Source organism: Pomacea canaliculata, linkage group LG5 (genome assembly GCF_003073045.1).
Source record: "Pomacea canaliculata isolate SZHN2017 linkage group LG5, ASM307304v1, whole genome shotgun sequence".
In the NCBI taxonomy this organism is placed as follows: Eukaryota; Metazoa; Mollusca; class Gastropoda; order Architaenioglossa; family Ampullariidae; genus Pomacea; species Pomacea canaliculata.
This window is the reverse complement of record NC_037594.1, coordinates 25,409,841-25,434,708: the sequence shown is the minus strand read 5'-3', so window position 1 is coordinate 25,434,708 and position 24,868 is coordinate 25,409,841. Positions and strand designations below refer to the sequence as shown.

The window sequence follows — 24,868 nt, the reverse complement described above, 5'->3', positions numbered from 1 at the left end:
GGCTGCCGAGACTAACGCTTAGCCTCTTGCGAAGTTCTCCGCTGTTAGTCTCGGCGAACCTAAACAATAAATGTGACTTCACCGGAAGCCTTGTACACACCTGCCTCGTTTTAGTAGTTAACTGGATCGTCTACTAGCAGTCCAGTAATACAAGTTCGTGGTTGAAATACAAAGCATGACAAAATGTAGAATGCAAAATCTTTAAATGATCAGAATTACGTTAAAAAATATCTTGGTCATATTTATTTTGCTATAAAGTTGCTTCAGATTCATTGGGTTTAAATGCATTCGCCTGCAAGCAGTACATTTTTTAAAATCAAATGAACATTTGATCCTGCAGTACATCAAGGCAACAGCTGGCTTAAGTTATCAACAGAAAAGTGGTTTTAAAACATCTTTTTGATCTAGTCTTATATATGTGTTAAAGTCTTACACAGAACTTGATAATGACGTTGAAAGGCACACTACCATCACAGGCTCCTCTCTCTGTCAGGAAGAGACAGAACGTCTTGCATTCCAGAAGCTCGGGTCTGGCTGCAGTCGCTAGCGTGTTTTTTTTTTTTTTTTAATAGTGCCACTTGTAGTCTCTTTATCTGAGTGAAGTTGAAGTTTGGTGTGAGGTCTACTGGCAAGTCGTCCCGGCCGCAGGGTTTAACATCGCCTGACGGTTTGAGGGTTGGGGGAGGTAAACGGAACGGACTCAGTATTCATAGATTGTTCTGGTGGTCACGTTGCCATAGGAACAAGGTCTGCAGGCGCATGAGGAGGCTGTACCCACGTAGCGCTCTTTGGTGGTGCCACGACACTGGAAGACCACTGGCACGTAGCGCTCCTGATAGGGCTTGCAGCACGTGCAGTGCTGCACATTCCTCACCTGCTGCCTCTCGAAATGCCATTCCGGCTGAGAACGCGAGTGACACGTGCCCCGACACCCCTGGGTCACCACGCTCAAGGAATCGCAGCCGTCGAGCTGCAGCCTCTGCATCACTGGCTCCGTGCGACATGTCTCGCCCGGCGTGAAGTAGGTAGCACGCACCTGGTGGTTGTCGGGACGCAGCAGGGTCTCACTTCGCCGTCCACGCCTCGGCAAGACTTCAAAAGTCACGGCCGCCAGTGTGCTGCTGCTGCTGCTGCTGCTGCTGCTGCTGTTATTGAAGGTTGCGTTGGAAGCATGTAACTGGCGGCGGAGAGACGAGATGGACGCCCTGCTATTTTGCTCACTGTTAAACACTCGTGCAACGGACAGGCTACCGTCATTCGCCACGTCTCCGTGCACATGCTGTACAAACGAGCGTTTTTCACCGCTCCTTGTATCGTAGTTACCGTTCCATCTCTTCTTGTCTTCATCGTCTTGACTCGGCAAACGTCGATGTCTGATCGCAGCTAATCACATTCTCCTCATCTCTGCCTCCCTCCACACCACGCGCCGATACTGACGCATCCCTGTTGTTTACTTTGTGGAATTTATTGACAAACGGTCTGTCGACCAGCCCTGTAGCTGCAGAGTTCCACGGCGGACCCAAGAACCGTTTTGTGGGCGATGGGCTTCCAAGTTAACAAGATGAGCATGACGTTTATCAGACCCACCTGTTGCATCGGATGCAGCTTGGTACAAAGGTGGGCGGGTGTACTCAGTGTTGACCGTCGGCTCATGGTTTGGTGGTCGGGTGGAGACGGTGACAGGTCTCGCGGCTAGTGCGACAGACATTGCCGGGGTCAGAGGGCACATCCGACACCAGGCATCCCAACGCTAACAACCAAGGTTTTGCAGTGAACAAAGGGTTCAATCTCTCCTGATAGGCAAGAAGGTTCGGACGCAGTTGGCGCAGTAAAATACCCGGTTTACTCTGTGTATAGTTACCGAAGGGCTACGCATCCCACACTTGTCAGCAGCAGGAGAACTACACAAGCATCGTTTCCCAAGCTCATGGCTAGTAGCGACGACGACCTTTTACCTGTCATCTAATGACACCGACACACGGAGTGTGTAGCACAGACGGTGTTTCACACTGATGTCCGGCACAGCTAATTCTCAGTCTGCGGGGCTTGAAGCCTAGTCCTTGTTTGTCGTTACCAGACCTTGCTTTCCTGAAGCTGAAGTAACTTTCAAAAGTGATCAACAATGGCCAAAGAATGGTATAAGTTCGGGAGGTATTTCTCTCAAAGCAAGTTGAGTAGAGAATCAACAAGTATAAAATTGTGTCGTAAATTCATCTGCTGCTTAGAAGATGAAATGATGCTTTGCAAAACTGCCGTATTTATACTTTTCTAGCAAACGGCCTACAGATGAATATTTAGCCGCATGCCACCCACTCTGCCCACCAACCGGGTAGGTGGAAGCTCGCGACACGCGCTCATCGGTCCATCCACCTGCACACACGCATGCACAGAGGACTCGTGACGTTAAACTCACTGGTCCACCTCGAGCCCGAGGCTTCTCAGTTGACAACTTTACATTTTCCAACTCATTTTCCGACAGTGTTGATTTTGGCTCGTGGTATTTGTGTACCTGTTGTTGTTGTTGTTGTTGTTGTTTTTGTTGTTTTTTGAGGGAATGCAATGGATGAGATACTATTCCAGATTTTTAGTGTACAGTCTCTCCCATCTGTTCTACAGATACACGCAACAAAAAATAGTAACTTGCACTGACCTTACCAATTAATAAGGAGAAAATGATTTACATCCTTCATTGTCCTTTAATGTTTCGAAATAGAAGGACAAAAAGTTTTCCATTTTAACATTATTCAGTACCTGGTTATTTTGACTCGAATAAAGGTGGCGGTGACATGTTGGGAACTTGAAAAAGTTACAGTTAGTGGTGTACTAATTGTGCCTTCTTAGCAAAGTTGTCTGCCTGCCAATAAAATGTTAGACTGCAGAAGTCTTGGAAACATAGAAAGCATGCACTGTAAAGCCTGAGTGCACACTGCAAGGGCTAGAAAGGGGGAGGTTGCAATAAAGAAAGGGTAGCCTGACTATTGGCAAGTGGATGAAGATCAGCTATGAATTACAGACCAAGGAGATGAAATTTAGAAATTAAGAAATTTGGGGGTTTACCTTGTCAATCCCCGCTCCCCTATTTTAGACCAGTGACAGTGTGTGGTGAACCAGTGGTAGTAGTGTTTGGGGAAGGTGGGGTTGGGGCTGACCCCTCAGAAAAGATGCTGAAAGATCAAAAATATCTTTTTGCCTCCTCCTCCTCCACTGACCTGGCCTGATGCTAGAGTTGTGATTCTTCACAAAATGCAAAAAAAAAAAAAAAAAAAAAGGTAGAAAGGGGTTGATAATTAGAATCCGATGTGTTGTTGAGAATGTGGGAGGGGTAGCTGGAAATAACTTTCCTGATTGACCTGCCAGGGAGATGCTCATAATTCTTGGTGGTGCTGTCGTCTCTCCAGGGCCTGTTCTACCTTTAGGCAGTCACGAAGGTGCGTAAAAACGACTTTTTTTTTTTAAGTAATGAATGGTGTTAGGAAAAATATTTTCATAGGACATTGGTAGGACACCTTTTCTCTGTGTGTAGGTTGTTCTATGACTGTCTTCTGACCATTGTCAAACATTCCCCACCAGATCGTAGCAGCGACCTCTCTTTTCTAGAACCATAAAATTATTTGCTGTCACAATTTAACGGGTATACTCACTGACCATCATGAAAGTCAGAGACTAAAAGTCAGCAAACTAAATTTTAAAACCAGCATGAAATTACTTGGACATATTCCGTGATTTACTGTGAATTCACACGGAACGGCAGGAGACATTTGTGCCAAGTGAAGGCAAGCCACGGTACAGTTAAGTTAAGATCACAATTTATTATTCATTGTAGTCACTGGAACAGATCATTCACAAACAATACTATTCCGCCTTCACGTGTGTGTTGAATAATCTTCTATCAGTTTTATTTTAACGTTTCAGATTAATCTTATTCCTTATTAAGAATATTTAATCTCTGTATTGTACTCTACCCAAACGTACATACAGTATATATTCTTAGATATGCAATCATATGTACCTGTTTTTTTCAGTTTATTTCTGTAGACTTATTTTCCTAGGGCCAGCTTTGCCACCTGAGACGACAGGAAAGTTTGATGTGGCTACTTGAGTATCGAACAGTGCAGTCTAGAAAGTGCTAAAGTCTTAACAAGAAAGATCATAAAATTTCTGTCTTCAAATGTTTATCAGCATAAAACAACAGTCTCAAATTTTTTCAAGTGATTTGACGTTTTCAATTTTATAAGAGGTTAAGGCCTCAGTTTTACTTTTACTCGTTTATTAGGAATCAGACAACTCAGTCCCTCCCACTGCTGATTGCAACTTGTCAATCCAGATGATGCTGGAGTGAAAAACAACTTCCAGCTGGGACCAGTAGAAAGCTAAGAAAGCTTCTATTGATTTTTGCAAACTAGCAAGTCTCTCATTTTATGAAATTTGATTAGCTTGATATATTTAAAAAATGCAACAGATCACAGTGGACACCTGTAAAGACAGCATGCTGCCTTCATCTATACTGGGAAACAGATTATCACATAAGACATTTTTCAACGAACAGGTTTTGGTCACAAGAAGAATGCCAGCTAAAATTAAAGAGCCACAGAGACATGCTCCTTCACGAAGAGACTTCAATACAACAGGCACTTTTATTTGTACAAAACACTTTTAAAACTTTGAAGAATTTATTAGCAATCTCTTCTGCATGCCAAGACATTCCTACCTCCCTCCACCTAACGCACACACATGGTGTTCAGTAAAACCTCCTTGTTAAGACTTGCCAAAATCCATCAAAATCAGGTTGTAACCAAAAGAGGTCAATAGGGACGTTGACCATTTTGCTTTCATTCTAGGAACTATGACTTGAAACACAAACAAGTTCATTTATTTAAATGTTGAAATTAAAGCTATTAAAATCATATAGTTCTTTTCTTTGTTGTTTTTAGTCATGCATATTTATTCACCAATGTTTCGCTTGATTGGAGCTTTCATAGGGGAACTAGCCAAACATCTGCATAAACATTTACCACAAAACTCCAAGCTAAAAGAATAAATGATGACAAGCTTTAAAAGATGATTGAAGACAAAATCACATTTGTGAGATGTATTCTTTAAATTCCAATTTTATCCATGTTTGCTTAGTAAGATGGCGGCTGAACTTATTGAAACACATGGCTTTGTTGGTAATAATTAATGTTCATAGCTACTTATGTCATCAGTAATAGATTCATTCTTTGGGTTTGGGTCAAATCGACTTCAGGTATTGAGACCATGTAGTCTTACATGGGTTGAGATGGTGTGATATCCTAGAGCGAACTATGTTTGGATGTCTAGACATTAGTAATTCATAGGCTGGAAAGAGGCACCTATGACTCTGTCTGGATTGAGGTTGTTACTATGGGCTGTAATGGCGGGAAGCTGAGAAGACCGACAGCAGATGAGCTGTAGAGCAGCTCATAAAGCTTGTGTCTGAAAGGTTATATAAACCTTAAAACCTGAGTTGTGTATTTGTGAAGACATTACAGATGGTCTTGGCAGTTCCAATGCGAAACTAAAGGAGGATGGTCAATATAGTTTTAGGTCAAGATGACCAATGAACAACAAGCACTCCCTTTCAAAATGTATTTAATTTATTTGACATTATTTCTGCAGTAAGTCAGGTCAAACGGTCTGTCAAAAGCAGTCTATTTTTAAACTTACAAAAGCTCTTTTAACACCAACTTTTGCGACCCCAAAAGTGTCATAATATAACACAAATGGTTGTAAGTCGCATTGGGTAGTCATTTATATAATGAAATGTGCTTGTGAAAAAATTTCTGGGTCACGTTTAAGAGGTGGTCGCAATAGGGAAGAACTTAATGAGATTTTACTGTAGTCCTTGCATTCCTGCCTGCCCTCTGTATGTTCAATTATTCAGCAATGCTCTAATACCTCAAATGCTACGATTGGTAGAAAAGATTCACACAGAAATCTCGATTCTAATCAACTGCAAGAACCTCAAATGAATCAATCACTTCAAATACAAGTTTCTTGGTGGTAATTTATTGGAAGTCTTACATTATCTGAGTAAAGAAGTAAAAACTTTCTGATGCTCTTCTGCTGCACAAATCAGAGTGGTCTTCTCACATCATCCTCTGCTGCAGCCGACCATGTGCTTTCCCTTTATATTAAGCTACAAGAGGTGATAACTATGACAGGTGATAGCTACGAACTTCTTTTGTTAAGGAGAATTGTCAAGATCTCTAAAGGTCATCCAAAACAGCTTTAAGATTTGTGGCAAATTCTGTTGCAAAAGATCTTATGTGTTCTCCTGCTACTTATAACAGTTTGCTATGTAAACCATAACACTAAGTGTACACACAGTGTAGAGTGCATGTAAGATGGAGAAACACAGAGATAAGGATTTTCTTGAGCTGTCCTTATCAACTTACTGACTATACTTGTTTCATGTTAAGCAAAAACAACCAGAAATGTAGACCTTTATTTTATTTCCCACTCTCAGCAGTTCTGAAGAGCATCATTCCTCAGTTTTCTCATACTCTGCTTCTTGCCAAGTTAACTCTATCTCCATGGTTCTCCTTTATGAGGCTACACAACTATTCTGTAAGCCCAAGTTAACTCCACCTCCAGGGTTTTCCTTTATGTCAGATCTATAGTGTTTCTCCACTATTCATCACCATTTCATAGCTTGTAGTCAGATGCTCTTCTTCCAAAGTTACTTGCTCTCTTTGGCATCAAGCATACCTAAAAAGCCAAAGCAACTGGCCGACTGGTGTAAATACAGATACAGTACACATATATATGCACAGGCACACGTACACAAGGAATGGTAAAGTTAACAATACATAAAAAAAACATTCAACCAATTAAGTCTTGAGTGAAAATACATCAATGCCTTCTCAGATACTATAGTAGTTGAGCGTGTAAACACAAGCTGCTTATGAAGAAGCCTGTTCAAAAGTCATGCTAGCTGTACATGTGGACTAGAAAAACCCAGTAGTCCAAAGTCAGTTGTTTCTCACAATTCAGAAAACCATACCATTTGTCATCCACTCATCTAGAAAACATTTTCAAGGAGAAGAAATGATTTTCCTTTATCTCTTTGCATGCATTTACACTGAGAAAAAGGCAAAGAATAAAACGACAATGTCAACACAAACTGTCCCGACGACTCATCCTTTCAATCATCACGTCATTCTAACAACCACTGTTTTGTAAATGTTTTATGCATAGTAACTTGACGAAAATTCAACACTGCCCTGAATTATTGGAAGAGCAGGGAAACACAGTTTACAGTAATAACAAGAACTATTGCAATAACAAGAACTATGTGTTAGTAACAAGAACATTTCTAGGAGTAACAGCCAGCTATGGAAACAAATGGGTTGATCATCACAGAGTAGCAACTAAATAAGAAAACTGTGGCAGCCTTGACTCTTGGTTTTGAGTTTCGCAAACAGCTGTTTTTGTTTCTCTCAGCAGAAAGACAGTAGCTCACATTGCAGCTCTCATAGCTTCCACACAGCCTGAAGCATTCAGTACTTTAAAGACTGTGAAACAACTGTAGTCCCCATAATCCCAACAGATTTACATTATTTTTAGCTTCTGTTTCACACAAGAAGACACTGCCAGTACAAAATGAACAAGAATAAAAAAGTGGTACCAAACAGCAGGACAAGAACAGTTGTGGAGGTCACAGACCAACTGGCTTCATGCAATATTCCAGATTAGAAAACAAATCCAAAATAGTGACAAAATTTGTGTGCACTTTGGCTTAGTTTACTGCATATAACTATATCCTCACATCAACTCCTGCTGTCTATGAAGCATGTGATGTGTACTTCATAGGTGTGACCTCCTGACCTTCTTGCCTGTCCTCATTATTAACACATCTCCCTTGACAAAGGTGTACCTCACATTTGATAGCATGCCTTACACATCTTAGGTATGTAATACTTTGTACAGTAATAGTCATAATGAGCATCAACACCAACAGCATTTATAATATGTCGATACAACAGATAGTAGGCACATTTTTTCAGTCATGTACACCACTCAGAAAACATTCAGGCATAAAAAGCAGTACTCAAGCAAACTCAAACTCCCCAAAAGGAAGACAAATGTCTCATCTACTCACATTCCAGCACACCTAACAAGTTATGTGTACCTCATAAACTCAGTTGTACTCAATCATATGTTGTACTACTCAGTCCTGAGTTGTACTCAATCAGGTCTACGTCAGAAGCAGTTGCATTCTGCATCCAAACTGCATGCCAAGCATGACAAGTATTTCTGCTGAGCTCACAGCCTGTCTTTTCACTTAGGATATAGTTGTGTTAGCCTCAAAAGCTAAAACATACTGTTGTAGCTTTTTTCAGCTTAACTGTTAAGTCCCCTATGCTAGTCTACAAACAGTTCTGTAACAGAGGACATGGATGTGTTGTGATGACACCCAGCATATGAAGCATACCTTAGCTTCTTAATAAACAAACTTTGGATGCAGAAAGTACAAAAATCTGAGTATAATGTTAGCTCCTTATGACACTACCAAGTACTTACAAACTGGCTACTAATAGACATGAGCACAAGCATGTCTTTTCACAAGTGGACGCCGATTTCTCACTTCTGCAATGACCCTCAAGCACTCGTGCAACAAAATCAACTTTATACTGCTTACACATAGGTACTATAGGAGTTCCCAATGACCAGATCAACATGCTCTATAATTATGTATGTGCATACCTATACTGCATAATGCCAGTACATGCTAACAAGATCAACATCTCCAAAAGGAAAAACTGGCGACATGTCTTGGACATGTCACGTGAAGGACAGATATCATGCATACATGTTCGTAAGATCTCATTCATTTCATTTCTGTCAACAGCACACTAGCAGGCTACTTTGGCCCCTCCTCGAGGTCACCCACTTTGGTAGTTAAGTCCCATGATAAGAAAGCAGTATAGACACTAATAGTGAAGCTTGAAATATGCAATCCAACAGATGTGGCAGACCCATTTCACCTCCCCACTAACATTAAGTAAGCAACAGCGTCAGTCAGATGTGTTATATGCTGCAGGTACACAATCATAATATGCTCCAGCACTTCAAACATCAAAATCTACATACCTTTATAAGCATCTCACAAGAGGACTACATTTCTGGTTATAAAAGCTTTCTGAAGGTTTGCTAACTCAATGAAGCGTTGCCTAACATAATCTGTGTAGACTGATCATGAAGCAATGAGCAAACATGGCAGACACTGATTGTCCTGCAGCCATTGTCATAAGAGGGAGGAATGATTATGGGGAAAAACTCTTGAGAAAACATTTATTGCTATCAAAGCTTAGGTTCTGTTATTAATATCAGCCCTTCCAAGGGAAGTCATATAACTTTCACCTATGGACAGTACAATCCACATTACAGTGAACAATGGGAGACTAATTACTGTTACTTATAAAAAGGACAGCACAATCCACATTACAGTGAACAATGGGAGACTAATTACTGTTACTTATAAAAAGGACAGCACAATCCACATTACAGTGAACAATGAGAGACTAATTACTGTTACTTATAAAAAGGACAGCACAATCCACACTACACTGAACAATAAGACTCATCTTGCAATCCTCTAAGGGCTCAGCCGACAAAGCTACAGTAAAACCTCCCTAGCAAGACTCATAAAAATCCACCAAAATCAGGTCATAGCTGAGAGATTGTAGTAGGAAGATCAAGAAGTCTGCTTTTATTCCATGAACCAATTACAGTTAATTTATTGAAATGTTAAAATAAAGCTATTAGAAACCATAAGATGATTTGTTTCACTTTCATTCCATCTTGCTTATTCTGCCATTGCTAAACTTGACTAAAGATCAGGCAACCGACTAGTCCATGTATGCTGTGATAGATAATCACGCCATCTTAAAAATGCCCTATTTCTATTTTTGAACATGATTTGTGCAAACCATTTCAATAAAACACAAACAGTCGGTCGCAAGAATCTTTGTTTTTTTATAAACATATGACTTGTGCAAAAGGTTGTTAACAAAGCACAATCGACTGATATGGGCTGGTTAGAAGACAACAATGAACTGGAGTTGATCATTCCAACCAAAACCCAATTTACCCCAGCTATATCAACCTCCTGCCTGAGTCGAATTCACCCCACCATAACAACATTGTCCCAACATCAAAGGTCAAATTGGCGCAGGCTAAATAAATGTTTCTGTTTCAGGTTAGCGAAACATCTGCATATGCAATTAATACACGAAGAGCCTCCAGCCTTACAGGACAACAAAGGAAAATGTTTGGGGTCGTATCTAAGAAGGGAGTTGCAATACCGAAGGTCTTAATAGAGAGGTTTTACTGTATTACAAAAGCACCTAACCTCACCATTCAAAAGCAGACATCATCAACTGAGACAAAACTAGTAACTTGGAATGTGCAGTTGTTGGACCACACATCCTGCAAGGGCATATATGCTATCCGCAGTTGCTGTATATGCTATTTGCAGTCACTGTACATGCTATTTTCAGTCACTGTGTATGGAAAATCAAGGCTGGCAACATTGGCAAGACACTGTTTTCTTAAGAAAGTGTAAGTATATTTTACTCACCCGTTAAGTTTAATATTACAAAAAGCACAGTATCCTATGGCAACAGAAGAAGTTTGTAAGGTGGTGTGCTTTGATGAAAAGTAATGATAATCGTTTTGTAAGATATCTGAAAGGCTTCTTTAACTTTATGCCAACATAGAGATGCTATAGTTCTCATGCAACATTTGGTAAAAATGCTATATTTTGGATCAGCCACCTAGGCTTATCCTAGCCCAGTCTACTGTGGTACAGCACAGTCACACTGCATGAAGCATATGGGGTGCCAAGTATGTATAGAATGAAATGTATAGCTATAAAATGCATTCTTTACCTATAGAATTAAATTGTATAAATATAAAATGCATTATATACATATATAATGCATTGTAAAGCTATAGAATGAATTCTATAAGTACAAACTGCATTGTAAAGCTATAGAGAGAAAATTAGAGAAAATTCCCCTCTTGGCGCCCCATAGAATCACAGTATAGCATCATACTACCAGCCACAGGGTGTCTTTCAGCAACAGGAAATCAAAGTAGTAATCTCCCTGCTGCTGTTTATCTTACCTTCTTTATCAACAAGACTTCTGGAATGTTGGCTTCATTGTAACCCTCACTATCCACCACCACGTTTCCCTACAGCCATATTTACCTCCCACCCTCAAATATTATGCATTTTTAAAACCTAAATACAAATGGCACCACTTCCTTCATCATCTTCACTTGTATGAGAATACTAATCTCACATGTATTGGAATGTGAATTTAATGTACAGCTGTTTATTTATCTTCTGAAAAAATTTGTACATTTTTCCTGGAAAAACTTTGAAAAGCTGAGGAATGAGAGCCACCACTGTCACCCTGAATACGTCCAAGGTCAGACTGACATTTCTGAATGATGCTGAGGAAGCTGCTGATGAGGTATTTTTGACAAGGTAGTCATTTCTGACTGGCTGCAAGCAAGGTTAGGAACAGTGACTTTTAGACTTTATCTTCCTACCTAGGAAAAAGCAAGAGAACACCTTATATAGACGACTCTTGAAAGAAGTTAATAGCATCGTTTTCTGCACATTCTTTCCCTTTTGAAATCTGGGAGATAAATTTGTTGATTTGCTAATGAAAGCATTTTCGCTCCACATTGAAAGAACACTAAGGACTAAACACACTTTCTGAAGATGCACAGTCTCAGAATGAAACAAAGTTTTCACAAGGGTCCCCATGAAAGAGTTCAACTTTGGCTGAAGCTGTGTAACTAATGAAGCCAAGCCAGCTATCAAAAGTTAAGGCAATCCATGATCCAATCACTCTGCACCATCCTTAGGAATGTACTGTCTTCTGGAAGCCCCTTGCAGCACTTAAGCCACAATTGTCAGTGATGTATTGCCTTATTGGTTCTGCATGTTGCATTGAGTCCTCTCTCACGTCATCACAAATGCAGCATCTTTTAGAGGTCACTTAAACTAATCTCCCTCAAAAGTCTTGTACACAGCTTCCACTTGCTGAAAATCAGAATGTTCACTGGAAGAGCGCATCATACTCAAGAAGCATGTACTCAACGACCCTGCTCTGGCACATGGTCAGTACAGCCATATTGCTCAGGTCACCTTCAGCCCACATGAGGGTGGGACCAAAGACAATGGCAACATTCTGCACCTGCATTCGGTTTTCCTGACTGAAGTGGACCACGCTGTTAAGAAAACATAAAGTTCATGTTTGACTTTAACAGCTTTAATAGCTGAACCCAATCATTCTTTCGACAGGCACAGGATTTTTTTTTTTACATGTTAATTGCTTTTAGTGTATCTATTTTCACTGCATTCATGGCATGCTAATCTTAAGAGAGATGGGTAGACACAAAGATGGACAGACACAAAGAGGGTAGACACAAAGATGGGTAAACATACAAAGAACAAAAAAAGGGAAGGGGAAAGAAAATAAAAATAAAAAAGGATGACATGAGAAAGTATAGAAAAATCAGAAGGAATACAAAAGGATAAAACGAAAGAACAGAAAAAAAGAAACAAAACATAAGAAAGAAAAAGACAAAGGAAAAAGGAAATGAACAACAACAAAAAATGATATGAAGGTGAAGAAGGAAAGAATAGCAGAAGCAGAAAGAAATGAGAGAAAGTTTGACATCACAGCCTTTTTTTTTAATTGTAGGATTAGCACAGGAGGAACATGAATATGATGTTATTGACAGTTCATGTAACCCTTTCAGCATGTTTCTGAAACTAGCTAAACAACACTTAAAAGTATTTTTTCATCAAGGAATAATAACTGCTGAAAGTATACTCTGAGCTAATTAAGTGTCATTATTAGAAACTTGTCTCCGTGGAGAGTAATATCTTTGGTTGCACTGTTTCTCCTTTGATTATCATTCAGAGGCCAAGCTACTTGTTTTTGTCAGCGCCTCACTGGTTTCCCGACCAAAATCACTATCTTCTAAGTAAAATTTCCTAGAAGGACATTTATAGAAGCCAGCACATATTTACAACTCGATATAAAAGTGACTACCAGACGAAAAAGTTAATCTTATGAGTGACTAACACTGGTACTAAACTCACTTTTTCAAATGCTGGAAGAGGACACGCATGGTTTCAAAGTTGCTTTTAGGTAAGGAGGCCAGTGCCTCTTTAAAGGCTTTCAATTTTTCTTTAGAAGTTTCCTTTCCTGAAATGACAAATGAATACATCCTCAATAGCATTTTCCCCTGATTACTTGACAGCTTTTGCTACTGCTGATGGTTTTAGATCAAGTGCAAAGATTTGTAAGATGGTGTGCTGCTCTTTCCTGCCTTTGCCTGCTGCACTGTTGATTTGTTTTGCTTTATTTTTTTACTGTTAATTGTTTTCATCTAGTGCTCTCATAAATAAAAATACAGCATAAATACACCATTATTATAATGATAAAGATAAATATGCATACTGCTTCCACACTTTCAAAAAAAAAATCAAGGTATCGAGGTCAGAGCTAACCAACCAAAACTAAACTCTGGAAAGAAAACAGTTGTAGGGAATATAATTTTTCATTTAATAGGATTCCTTTTCTGTATGTTTAGATATGGTTCGAATACTGGCATGATTTTACAGGTCATTATTTGATATTGTATTAATTTTAAAGAGCTTCTTTTTCTATTAGCCATGATGTTATCCTCCACCTATCCGCCTACCCCTCTTGATAATGGCTTAAAACCAGATATTAATAAAACACTACAATCTCTCTTAAAAAAAGACTTACTGGCGGCATCAAGAAACTTGTTGACGCTCTTGAAGGGGAAAAGTGGCTCTTTTAACTCACGAAAGAACAGCTTCAGAGCACCTGTGAGTGTGTGGATATCCCACTGGGGGTCCATCAGATTGTGAGTATCATCTGCAAACAATAAACATGTATCTTCTTTTCAAAGTGCACGTAGGCAGACCTACCTGCTGCTCTAACTACAGAACATTAGTCCTCTTCATACCTATCTGGTTCATGGTGTCCTCAAGAGACCTACAGTTCTGTCTGTCAGCAGAATCCATTTTTTATGCATTCATTATGTTGTTCCATGTCATTTTCTGTCCTCTTTTCCTTATTAACTGATCTTCATCAGTTTCCTTTTGGTGAGCTATGTTTCCTCATGCCATCAACTGTCCAATTATGTCCAAATATTTTGGGAGGTGCATCTCTTTTCATTCTGCACACATGCCCCAGGCAAATCCACCTTCTGTTTTTGGATTTTGCATGGTTGCCGTATTTTTACAGCTAATTTTTATGATGATTTTTCTGTTAGTAGTTTTTCTTAGCTAGAAAATCTTAATTTTTCTACAAACTTTCTTTTATCTCTTCTAGCATTGTTTTACTTCTTTGTCTTTGTGGGAATATTCTTTCACCAACCCTTCCTCTAATAGGCATCTATAAGACTTTGTGTTAAGCAGTTTATGTTTTATCTTTTTCAAATGTTATGTGAAGTCTATAAAGCTATGAGAGATTTTGACTGGTTGTTAATGTAAAAAATCTACAAAGTGATAATGGAGATGGTGTTCTTAAATATGATCTGTGATCTACAAAGCTATAAAAAAAAAACAGTTCTGATGGTGCAAGAGTTCCTTAACTATTACGCTAGCCTCATATCCTCTGCACCTCTTCCTACTCTAGCCTGCTAAAAAAATAAAACAAACAAAATACAAACAAGTGAATTATTGATGATGGCTCAAACCTTTATCAATGACATATCGCAGCCGTTGAATTTCTGCCAAGTTGCCACTGATGCGGTACAATCCATCATGATCAAGACCTGTTTGTACAACAATGATGTTGATAAAGGCTATATCAGTATTCCTCCCAGTGAAAAAATGTCAATACATTTATAATGGTATGGTAAATCCTGGCTGTACCCTACTATTATAATTACCTTATATGTACCCTACTACTGCAGTTACCTTTCATGTAGAATACTACACCTTACTAATATACTTACCTTACATGTACACTACACCTACTATTATCATTAACATATATATATATACCCTAGTGCTGTAGTTACCCTACATGTACAACACTATACCTGCCATTAACATGTACCATAATACTACAGTTACATGTACAATAGTATACTGTTGTTGAAATGGGGGTCATGTTTTATTTGAAAAACACTAACGAAATAATGAAAAATTAACCCTTATAACTGCCCTGTTACTTTAGTCTCTTAAGGTCTGTACCTTTATTCTCCACAGCCGTGATGCATTCCAGCACAAATGTAGGAACACTGCATTTATCTCTTTCACATAGATTCTGAAGAGTTGATCCGAAAACAGAATCTGCAAGTTTAACACACACACACAGAGTTCAAAGGCAACTGTTTACTCATATCAAACAGAATAAGTTTAAGTAAAGATTTAACATTGAGCGTTTGAGCAAAGATGTAATATTCACAGAGTAGAGTAGTAATAATTTTTACTCCAAAACTAAGCAGACAGGGACTAAATCTGATTACTTATCTCAGTGAACCATTTTTTTATCATAATTTTAGCCTTTGTTTTTCATCATCATAAGTTATATTTATTGAATTCTACATGGTGTGTGACCATGAGAGTCTACTGCAGATTAAGAACAAGTTATTTCTGATTAGTTTAAACTATAATTTTAACTAGTCCTCCTGTCATGTTTAATTTTATATTTTATGGTTTATCTGAAATGCTTGAAATTCATACCTGAGTATCAAAGAGAATGGTAAGGACACAGAGAATGATAAGACATAAGACATACATACATACCTTTGATAATGCCTCGCTTCACAAGGTCTTCTTGTGTAGGTCGACGGGATATGAAGTTGAGTAGCTTGGCCTTGATGCCCACCATGCTGCGGCCTTTGTCCATGTTGACTCCCAAGCTGCCCTCTTCTGACGATTGGCTTCGGGTGATACCTGAGAACCCACAAGCAGTAAGAAATATATCACACACTAAACCAAAATCTACAAAAACATTTACAAACAACAACCAGTATAATAATGCAATACAAAATAAACCAGTGGGTGGAGACGTATGTCTGTGCCCATACATGTGTATGTATCAGACATACAACCCTGTGAAGCTGTCAGCCTTAAGAGAGTGTGTGTGTGTGTGGGGGGGAAGAATTGGTGTTTTATGCGGAGCCAGCAACTAAGGCTATGTCATGGCAAGGCAGCCAGCCCTGTAAACAGATGCCACATGCAGAGAAAGAACAGCGTGCCCAAGACGAGAGCTGAGAGGTGAACCCAGGACAACCAACCCTCACTGTATTGGTGACAGGCGCTAACCGTTGCACCACCAGACCACCCTACCAGCCTCAAGAGTATCATAAAAGTAAAAATAAATAAGAGTAAGCAGATCATACATGGATGTTAATAATAAGTTAGTACACACCATATAACTGACTTTCACTCAGCACATACCACACAACTGAGTTTGCACAACACATATCCATAAATGACCTGCTTTACTCAGCACACACTACACAACTGACCTGGTTTATTCAGCATATAAATAATTTACCTGGTCTACTGAGGGTACCCTCTGTATCTCTAGGTGACAAATCCTTAAAGAAAAAAATCAAAAAGAGTAGAAATAATTACAAATGATTTATACAGCACATTCGTAGCTCAAAGTTTGGCTTAATATCTCTCTCTCTCTCTCACAAACACGAGAATAAATTTATAGCATGCATCTAGAGTGACAATTGCACAGATGAACTTTAGGTGATAAATGAAACATTTACTTTTATAAGCCACAATGTACCATCTTCAGAAAATGAAACACAGTGAATATAGCTCACTGTAAAGCCATGAGTCAATGTGGCAAATAATCTAGTCACTTATTTGCTTACAATCTGATTAGGTTATTTTTTCAATGAGCACTTAGCTGCAGGATAATTTATATCCCATAGATTTGACATTTTTAAAACAAATGACTACTTTACCTAATAATAATTATACTTGCATATATTTATATAGTACCCTTCCCATGCACCCAAGCTGGGCTTAAAACACTTTATATACAGGTATAAAAGCACACACTTTTTTTAGGATAGGCATCAATCACACCTTCATACACCGACATGTGCACTCACAAGCATACAAGCACACAAGAACACAACACACACAAGCCTACATACAGTAGTACAAGACACCCCATAAAATGTTACTGTCTACATACAGTAGTCTCAGATTCTCCATGAATACTCGCTTGTCAAACATCAAGGTCTAGGTGTTTCAACTTGAAGAAATTTCCTGATTTTAAATAAAACTACAATTTTGAGAGTGACTGACCTGTGAAATGTCATTTGCAACCATCTTCATTCTGAACAAAAACTCATGAATGAGCTTTTCGTCTTCACTCTTGAAGAAGAAACTGATTTCCTGCTGTGACACACACCTGCCACAACCAAAACCAGTGTCAACACTTTATCGCTGTTACTGCTCTTTATAGGTAACATGATTCAGCGTGTCAGTGGGAAAAATTGTGGTTCTTGTATGATAGTTGTCAATACAAGAAAGACAGAACACTCCTGAGAATATTCCAAAGAAAGTTTCTGCCGCTCTCATGGAAATTCATTTCCAGTAACATCAGATTCATCAGCTGTATTGTTCTCTTTAAATATTCATCTGAGGAACTCATTTCACAATGAGATTTCTTAGAATATGGAATCTTGCCTTGTGTTTGATTCATAGCCTGTGCCAAATTCTAATTATATTAGTGAGCAACACCAAAGAAATGACTAAATGACATTGCTCTTTGACATCATGAGCACAGAAGAGACACAAAGAACACAATATGAAAACATAATGTATACATGGCTCATAATACAGGGACATGAAGTGTGAATATGAGGGCTTACAATACATCAACATGTGGTGTGAATACAGGAGGAAGAGAAGAGGAGTATGAGAAGAGAAAGGGTAAGAATCGCATAATGATAAGGATAGCAAATCAGGATGATATAGTATAGCCTGATAATTATAAGGATAGCATTCCAGCCTCAAGCTAAGCCCAGACTAAACATTAGACTAAATAAATGCCCAACTAAAACTGACTGGGTAAATTTAAGGTTGATGTGTACATAGTTTTTGAGAAATTATCCTTCTTGACACTAATGAAGCTAGCATAGACTCAAATTGTATTCACACCAGGATTGTATTCCGTTTGCTGGTGAATTCTCGTGGAGGGTTGAAGCTGATCTTGGCCCCGAGAAGGCTGATGACCCCCTCTGGACGTCCATGTGGGGACCCCGGTTTCTGTGCCGCTGCTTTGCTGTCTTTATAGAATACCAGGTTGGACGACTGAAGCACAACGAAGGTCTGATTCCAACTTTTTCTGTAGTTCCAACAGATAATAGTTAATGTTAGTTCTCAGGAAAAGCGTGAACACAATAAAAATAGAATCATGATGTACGTGAAGAACTAAAGTCAAAAGTGAGTCATATTTTTGCACACAGGCATTTAGAAATCTTCTGGACAGATGTACAAGTGGCCTCTCTCCAAACACATTTTACATGCAATTGCATTCTTTTACTTAAATTTCTCATGTTCAAAACCAATTTGAGAAGTAGAATGATCAAAAGGCAAGAAAATAAATTGTCTTAAATCGTCCTTCAGTTTCTCGCTTGATAAGAGCAGCAGTAACACTTACTTCACTTTCTTCTTGCCAGCCTCTGCAATCTTTGCTTTATTAAGGTAGCCACTGAGCTGGTCCTGTAACGGTAGGTTTATATAATGAACAATGACACTTCTGTCTGTTATGGAAATGATTCATGTTGCAATCTCACAATGATGGTTGACATTATTAGAAAGGTGACCAGGAGTGAATGACTACCCATGCAATGGTTACATAGCACCCAGAGAAATCTAGCATGCAACTACATTTTTCTGCTAAATATAAAAACTGAAAAATCATTTTGAACCTATTGTCATATTTACAAGTTATCAAATACAAAGGACTCCCCACAGACTGGGCCCAGATGAAGGACAACATAACTTTAAACATGATTAAAAGGCAGCCTAAGGAAACAGACTCAAGCAAGGTGCCAGTGGCCTAAGAAGGGAGGGCCCAAGCGAGGCAGATGTGGGGATTTGGTGGCCTAAGGATGTGGTCTAGATCAGGCAGATACACATGCGCAGCCCTCATGACCACACAAATATGACCCATGAGGTCCTTGGGGGACCCTCAGTTTGACATGCCTGGTCTAGATAGCAGTGGTGATTTGGTGGCTTGAGATGTGGTCTAGATAGTTGTAAGGATTTGGCAGCCTAAGAATGTAGACTGAAGCAAGGCAATGTGTGGCCTAAGGTGGTTGGTACCTGTGGGGAAAGGATGTTAGCATGAAGCCCATGCCTATTTTGTGAAGTAGCCTGTATGACTGTTCACAATACCCTATATATCTGAATGATGTGTTCTGTATTTATAGTCACTAATTGCCTTACAACAATTAAAAAGGCTTACAAGCATGTTTTATTTTACTTTATTGATTAACAAAAGTTTTCAAAGAGATGCTGCACTAAAGCATGAGTCATGTTTATACACTACAATAAAAGTCAAGCCAGAGATTATCTTCTGATAATAGTTGCATTTTTATACATTATCCCTTGTATCCTAAATATTATACATATCTCTCTGGTATCCTTCATGCATTCAATGAAGTCCATACCATTCATTATCTACCATTCATATTAACTATGTTTCTCTGTTCTCTCTCCCCCACATTCCTTTTCCCTAACGCACACATATGCATATATATATACACACATGCACACAAAAACACTACCCAAAATTTTAAAAATTCAGAATATTTATTTCTCCTAAATATGCAATAAGATGATGAGTGCTGATGCAAGAAGATAAAAACCACCACCACCCCGCAAATTATGTGACCTAATGTCTGCAGGTACAAAGCCAGGTATGTGATGAAGAACAAAAGGTGACAAACCTCAAACCTGTGTGCAGAAGGGAGCGGCAGCTGGAAGGAGGGGAGAGAGGGGCTTTTCTCAAGCTAAGCCAGTGCCAGAAAGGGTGCGAGCGTCATGGAAAGAAGAGATTTGGTATGAGTTCGGTGCACAGCAGTCTGGATTCAAAGGCATTCACCTCAAGGAAGCAAAAGTCCCATGGGAAAACTTAAAAGTGGCTTTATCATACTCTCTTCTCTGAAACTTTCCATCTGCATAACTGCACAGGTGGCATAAGCATGTGAACAGATGTAATGTAACCCATTGAGAGAATGAAACAAATGCTGTTTTAGCTGTCTACAGACGGAATTTAACCTACTGAGGTTTGTAACCGATTGAGGTGTTTGAAACGAATGCTGTTTAAGCTGTCTACAGGCCTAGTATAACCTTTGTAGGTGAATCACACCAATGATGCTTTAGTTGTCTACAGCTAAGATAGAAATTTATAAGCATCATGCTTACTACAGTAAAATCTCTTTACTAAGACCTTCCCGATAATGACCCCCTCTTACTTACGACGCAAACATTTTTGATGTTTTTCTCCAGAAATCAGGTAAAACAAGTAAATGTTGAAAGAGACTGCTTGTTCTATGAGTCAACTGTCATTTTGACCCAAACCATGTCAGTCCAGCCATAGCTACCATGTGTTAAATCCCAACACTGAAAGTCAAATCCATCCAGACTCAAAAGACCAATTATTTCCAATGACAGGAGTAGCTCTTAACTTCAAATATTATCAACAAAGCCATGCATTGTTCAAAAGTGTTTAGCTACCATTGTACTAAAAAAAATGGCTGCCTTTCAATACACATTCTTTGAACAAATCACACAATGGTGCACAGCCTGTGTCATTGCTCTTTAGTTTGGAGGTTTGTATTAAATGTATATACAAACATTTCGTTAAAATCTCACAATGGCACTTACATGTGATTTTTTTCTTAAATATATTTTTTTAAACCTAACATCTGTTGTCCTTATTTTTTTAGTTTGGAGGTTGTTATTAAATGTGTATACAGACATTCAGTTTCTATGAAACAGGTGTCACTCCTCAGGCATTCATTAAGTCTTGCCCTGGTCAATTCAACTTTTGGTGTTGGGATGATATGATCATGGCGGGGTCAATATGGTTTTTGGTTGAAATGACCATCCCCTCCCCTAACTCCCACTTAATCCCCAATCTCTTTACCACCACACACAAGTCCATTGTGCTCATTAACCATCTTTTGCAGAAGTCATAAGTTCATAAAAAAATATTGTGACCAGCTGCTCGCACTGTGTTGCAACTTTTTGAAGAAATTACGTTCAAAATATAAATAACACATTGTAAAAGAGTGTCTTTGCCACGATACAGGTGTACTGATCAATTACCCTTACCTGGAAACTTAGTTTTCCTAGAAATCAGGCTAACAATAGCTGATTAAATACGACCAAGTGAGAGTGAAAATAGCAAAAAAAAGGCTTTATGATGTGGTTTTTAAGAGCATTATTTTAACAGTTAAATAAATAAACTTGCACTTATAAGTGTTTGAAGTCATGGCTCATGGAATGAAGACAGATTGGTTTGATCTCCCTACTACGACCCCTCTAAGTACCAATTTTGGTGGATTTTAGCGAGTCTAAATAGGGAGGTTTTACTGCTTGACTACAAGATATCAAATAGTATAAAGTTGACAGCATAATAAGAATGAAAATTAATAGCTGTTATTATAAGAATTTACAAGAGTCATGAAGCTACAATGGAAAAATATATATTCTACAATATGGGGTGGGGTAGGGAAACAAGTCCTCAGAATATAAGTAAAAGCAACATTAATATATACAAGGGCTATATAAATATATGTACAGGATAAAAGCTAGAAAAATCAGAAGGTGATATTTTCAACTGTAATAGACGTAACAAACAAACAAACTCAACGATGATAAAATGGTATGCTTGAGAAGAAAATAATCACCCTTCACTCGTTTGTCCACAAAATCACATGAATTTGGGCGAAACTAACATCACCTTTGCACTATCCATCAGGAATTTGGGATTCAATGTCACTGCAGTCATGACTCTTGATAAACAAGTGACAGCTGTCTGTCAGTCTACCTATTATGATAGACTATAGTGACAGATGTCTGTCAGTCTGCCTATTATGACAGACAAGTGACAGCTGTCAGTCTGCCTATTATGATAGACTATAGTGACAGCTGTCTGTCAGTCTGCCTATTATGACAGCTGTCAGTCTGCCTATTATGATAGACAAGTGACAGCTATCTGTCTATTATGAGCTACACAAGATCAGCACCATCTGTCACATTCTTTCTATGCATGCTACCAACACTTTCGTCTTTCTTTGCTGGCTCCTGCCCTGACTATTTCTCTGAACTTCCTTCTTATGTCCCAGCCAGATGACTACACTTTTCTTCTGACGTCTGTCTCCTAACTATTCCTGTCATCAGAACAAAGATATATGGTCACAGGATTTTTATCTACTGTGGAGCAAAAACAATGGAACTCTCACTTTCCACATCCGCCACCTACCTACAACTGAATCCTTGAAATATGAACTGAAAACATACCTCTTCCCCAAACATTACTCCTAACAACAGTCCACACAATGCTAATCCTTTGTCACACCCTTTTGCCCCCCCTCCCACCTTTTCCGGTTATTGCTACTTCACTTGTCTTCCTTCACAATACTCTCAGTCCTTGTTACTATGTTCCCTTTGTATTTCCTGTATTTGTCTTTTATTCATCATCAGCACTGTTGTTTATCCTTCCATCATTTATATGTTGATTGTTCTTTTGTCCCTTGTATGTTGTCCATGTCTTGTTCGTAAGCGCTATGAGCATGCTCCAAGTGTGGGTATGCACTATACAAATCTTGCATTTACTATTATCATTACTTAGGTGAAGATCATAATATAGATGTCTGGCTAAAACAAGACTTTCCATGATTGGGTAAGTATGAACAGCTGCTACAGATAAATAACTATTATTATTTTTTGGAGAGTGAATCTTTAGTCAGTCATCTTTGTCTTAGTCATAAAACATTTAGCATTTTGTTTTAGTTCTAACCAAAAAAAAACACTATTAAATTAAAGCAGCAATTACAGTTCAGCATTGTTACATACAGCAGTATAAATTTAAAAACTGTTACTGTAAGTTTCATTTCAGAAGGCATTTGATGGAAGTGGAAGCTTAATAAAAGAAAACTCTTCACATCAGCAGTATCACAACTTTAAAAGCATTAGTTACAGATTTATAAAACTGTTGCAGTAGTTTTGCTGTTACAGTATTTGGATGTTAAGAAATGGTCAGAGTAAACAACATTACAGTAAGAAAGAAGCTTTAAGAAAGTTCCAATGAGCAGCCCTTGCAGGCTACAAAATCATTTACATGATTAGATGAGTTTACATATTTTTATTTTCTGATGTTTCACTAACAAAGCTCTTTAAAAAAAATGAGCTGATGGCTGTTTGTTCAAATGGTTGATACCCCACATCAGAAAGTTAAAGATATTGGTATGAACAAATTACATCTGAACACACCATTTACCTCCTGAGCACTCATAGAAGAAGGCAATTTTACACAACACCATATGAACTCAGACATAGGAGTATGAAAAAAGTTTTGTGAAAGATAAGCTGCATGTACGCCACTAGTTCCCTGCCCAACCAACCACTACTCTTATTGTCAAATTTCTGTATGATGAAGCCACTTTTGAGTAAAAAAGGAAAAAAAAGTTGCAGTACTCTGAAACTTTAAAGTTAAACTAATTTGTAAAAAAACTAATGGGGTGCAACATTTATTTCCAAAATTGGGTAAAGAAAATCTGGCTGAATATCAACCCAATTCTCAAGAAACATGCCTACAAACATAAGGCATTAAAAGAGGTCAACAACCCCACATTAAAATATGTATAGATACATATATGACATGAGAGCTTCAGCTGGGAATGTAGACATGTCATGAGGTCACAATTTTGACCTCTTTCTCTGCATGATGTTTGTACCTGTACATCTTGAGAAAAGAAGATGGGTAGTCTTCTAAATCTTAGGAAATCATATCTATTAAGGAGCTTTACTCAATCACCAGAAACAATGTCTCCCCCACTAGTCTTTTAAGTAAATTTTCAACATATCACTAAGAATTGTTAAAATGTAAGTATCAACACCAACTACTATCTAAAATGATTAAAGCAAATGACATTTGGTCCTGTTAAATGCTCCCAAAATACCCAGAAAAATAACTGAAATAAGCTCAAACATTTTTATTTTTTCAATTTAACATATAGGTAACTTCTAAACTCCTGATGCTGGTGCAGAAGCAAATCCTACTCAGATATTTTAGTGAAATGAGACAGGGTGCACTTTTATTTCCTTTTAATTACTTCTATAAAATCATACTTGACAAAACAGTTAACATTTACTGAAAACTTTTTCTTTTTTCTACATCATGGGCACAAATACTTAAGTAAAATTAAACCTACTCCTGACGCTGGTACAAAGCTGGGTGGCTGAGAACCAAGCTTGGTCACATCCAGATCACTTGGGACATCAATTTTTCCATACATGGATTTAGATTTCGACTGTCGAGTCAGGAAAGTGCTCTGCCGAAAGCTGCTGCCCTGATAGTCTGCTCTTCGATCCAAACTTTTGGAACCAGATCTCTGTCAAGAAACATAACAGTAGCCAGCCATAGGGGAATAAAACTCACAGTGATGTAACATGGCAGCTACATTGACAGTGACGTAACAGCAGAAGTAGCAGCTCAAGATGATGGCTACATGGTACTACAAAGATCGACCTTTACTGCTTCTTTAATGTCATTAACATTGCAAC

The 24,868-nt window shown here is 38.5% G+C and overlaps 1 protein-coding gene across 1 annotated transcript in view; it reads right to left on the bottom strand.

The window, feature by feature from the left end:
- Window positions 1–6,011: 6,011 nt before the first annotated feature.
- The window catches only part of LOC112563682 (rho GTPase-activating protein 15-like), a 28,635-nt gene continuing 9,778 nt past the window's right edge, over window positions 6,012–24,868 (bottom strand). Inside the window, exons 5-16 of the mRNA XM_025237918.1 lie at window positions 24,517–24,696; window positions 20,023–20,085; window positions 18,729–18,790; window positions 18,225–18,413; window positions 17,369–17,474; window positions 16,596–16,638; window positions 15,839–15,988; window positions 15,284–15,382; window positions 14,782–14,859; window positions 13,824–13,955; window positions 13,151–13,256; window positions 6,012–12,270 (exon numbers count right to left, since the gene is read on the bottom strand). Coding sequence (XP_025093703.1) covers window positions 12,099–12,270; window positions 13,151–13,256; window positions 13,824–13,955; window positions 14,782–14,859; window positions 15,284–15,382; window positions 15,839–15,988; window positions 16,596–16,638; window positions 17,369–17,474; window positions 18,225–18,413; window positions 18,729–18,790; window positions 20,023–20,085; window positions 24,517–24,696 — 1,380 coding nt within the window. The 3' untranslated portion in view covers window positions 6,012–12,098. The remainder of the gene's footprint in view (window positions 12,271–13,150; window positions 13,257–13,823; window positions 13,956–14,781; window positions 14,860–15,283; window positions 15,383–15,838; window positions 15,989–16,595; window positions 16,639–17,368; window positions 17,475–18,224; window positions 18,414–18,728; window positions 18,791–20,022; window positions 20,086–24,516; window positions 24,697–24,868) is intronic.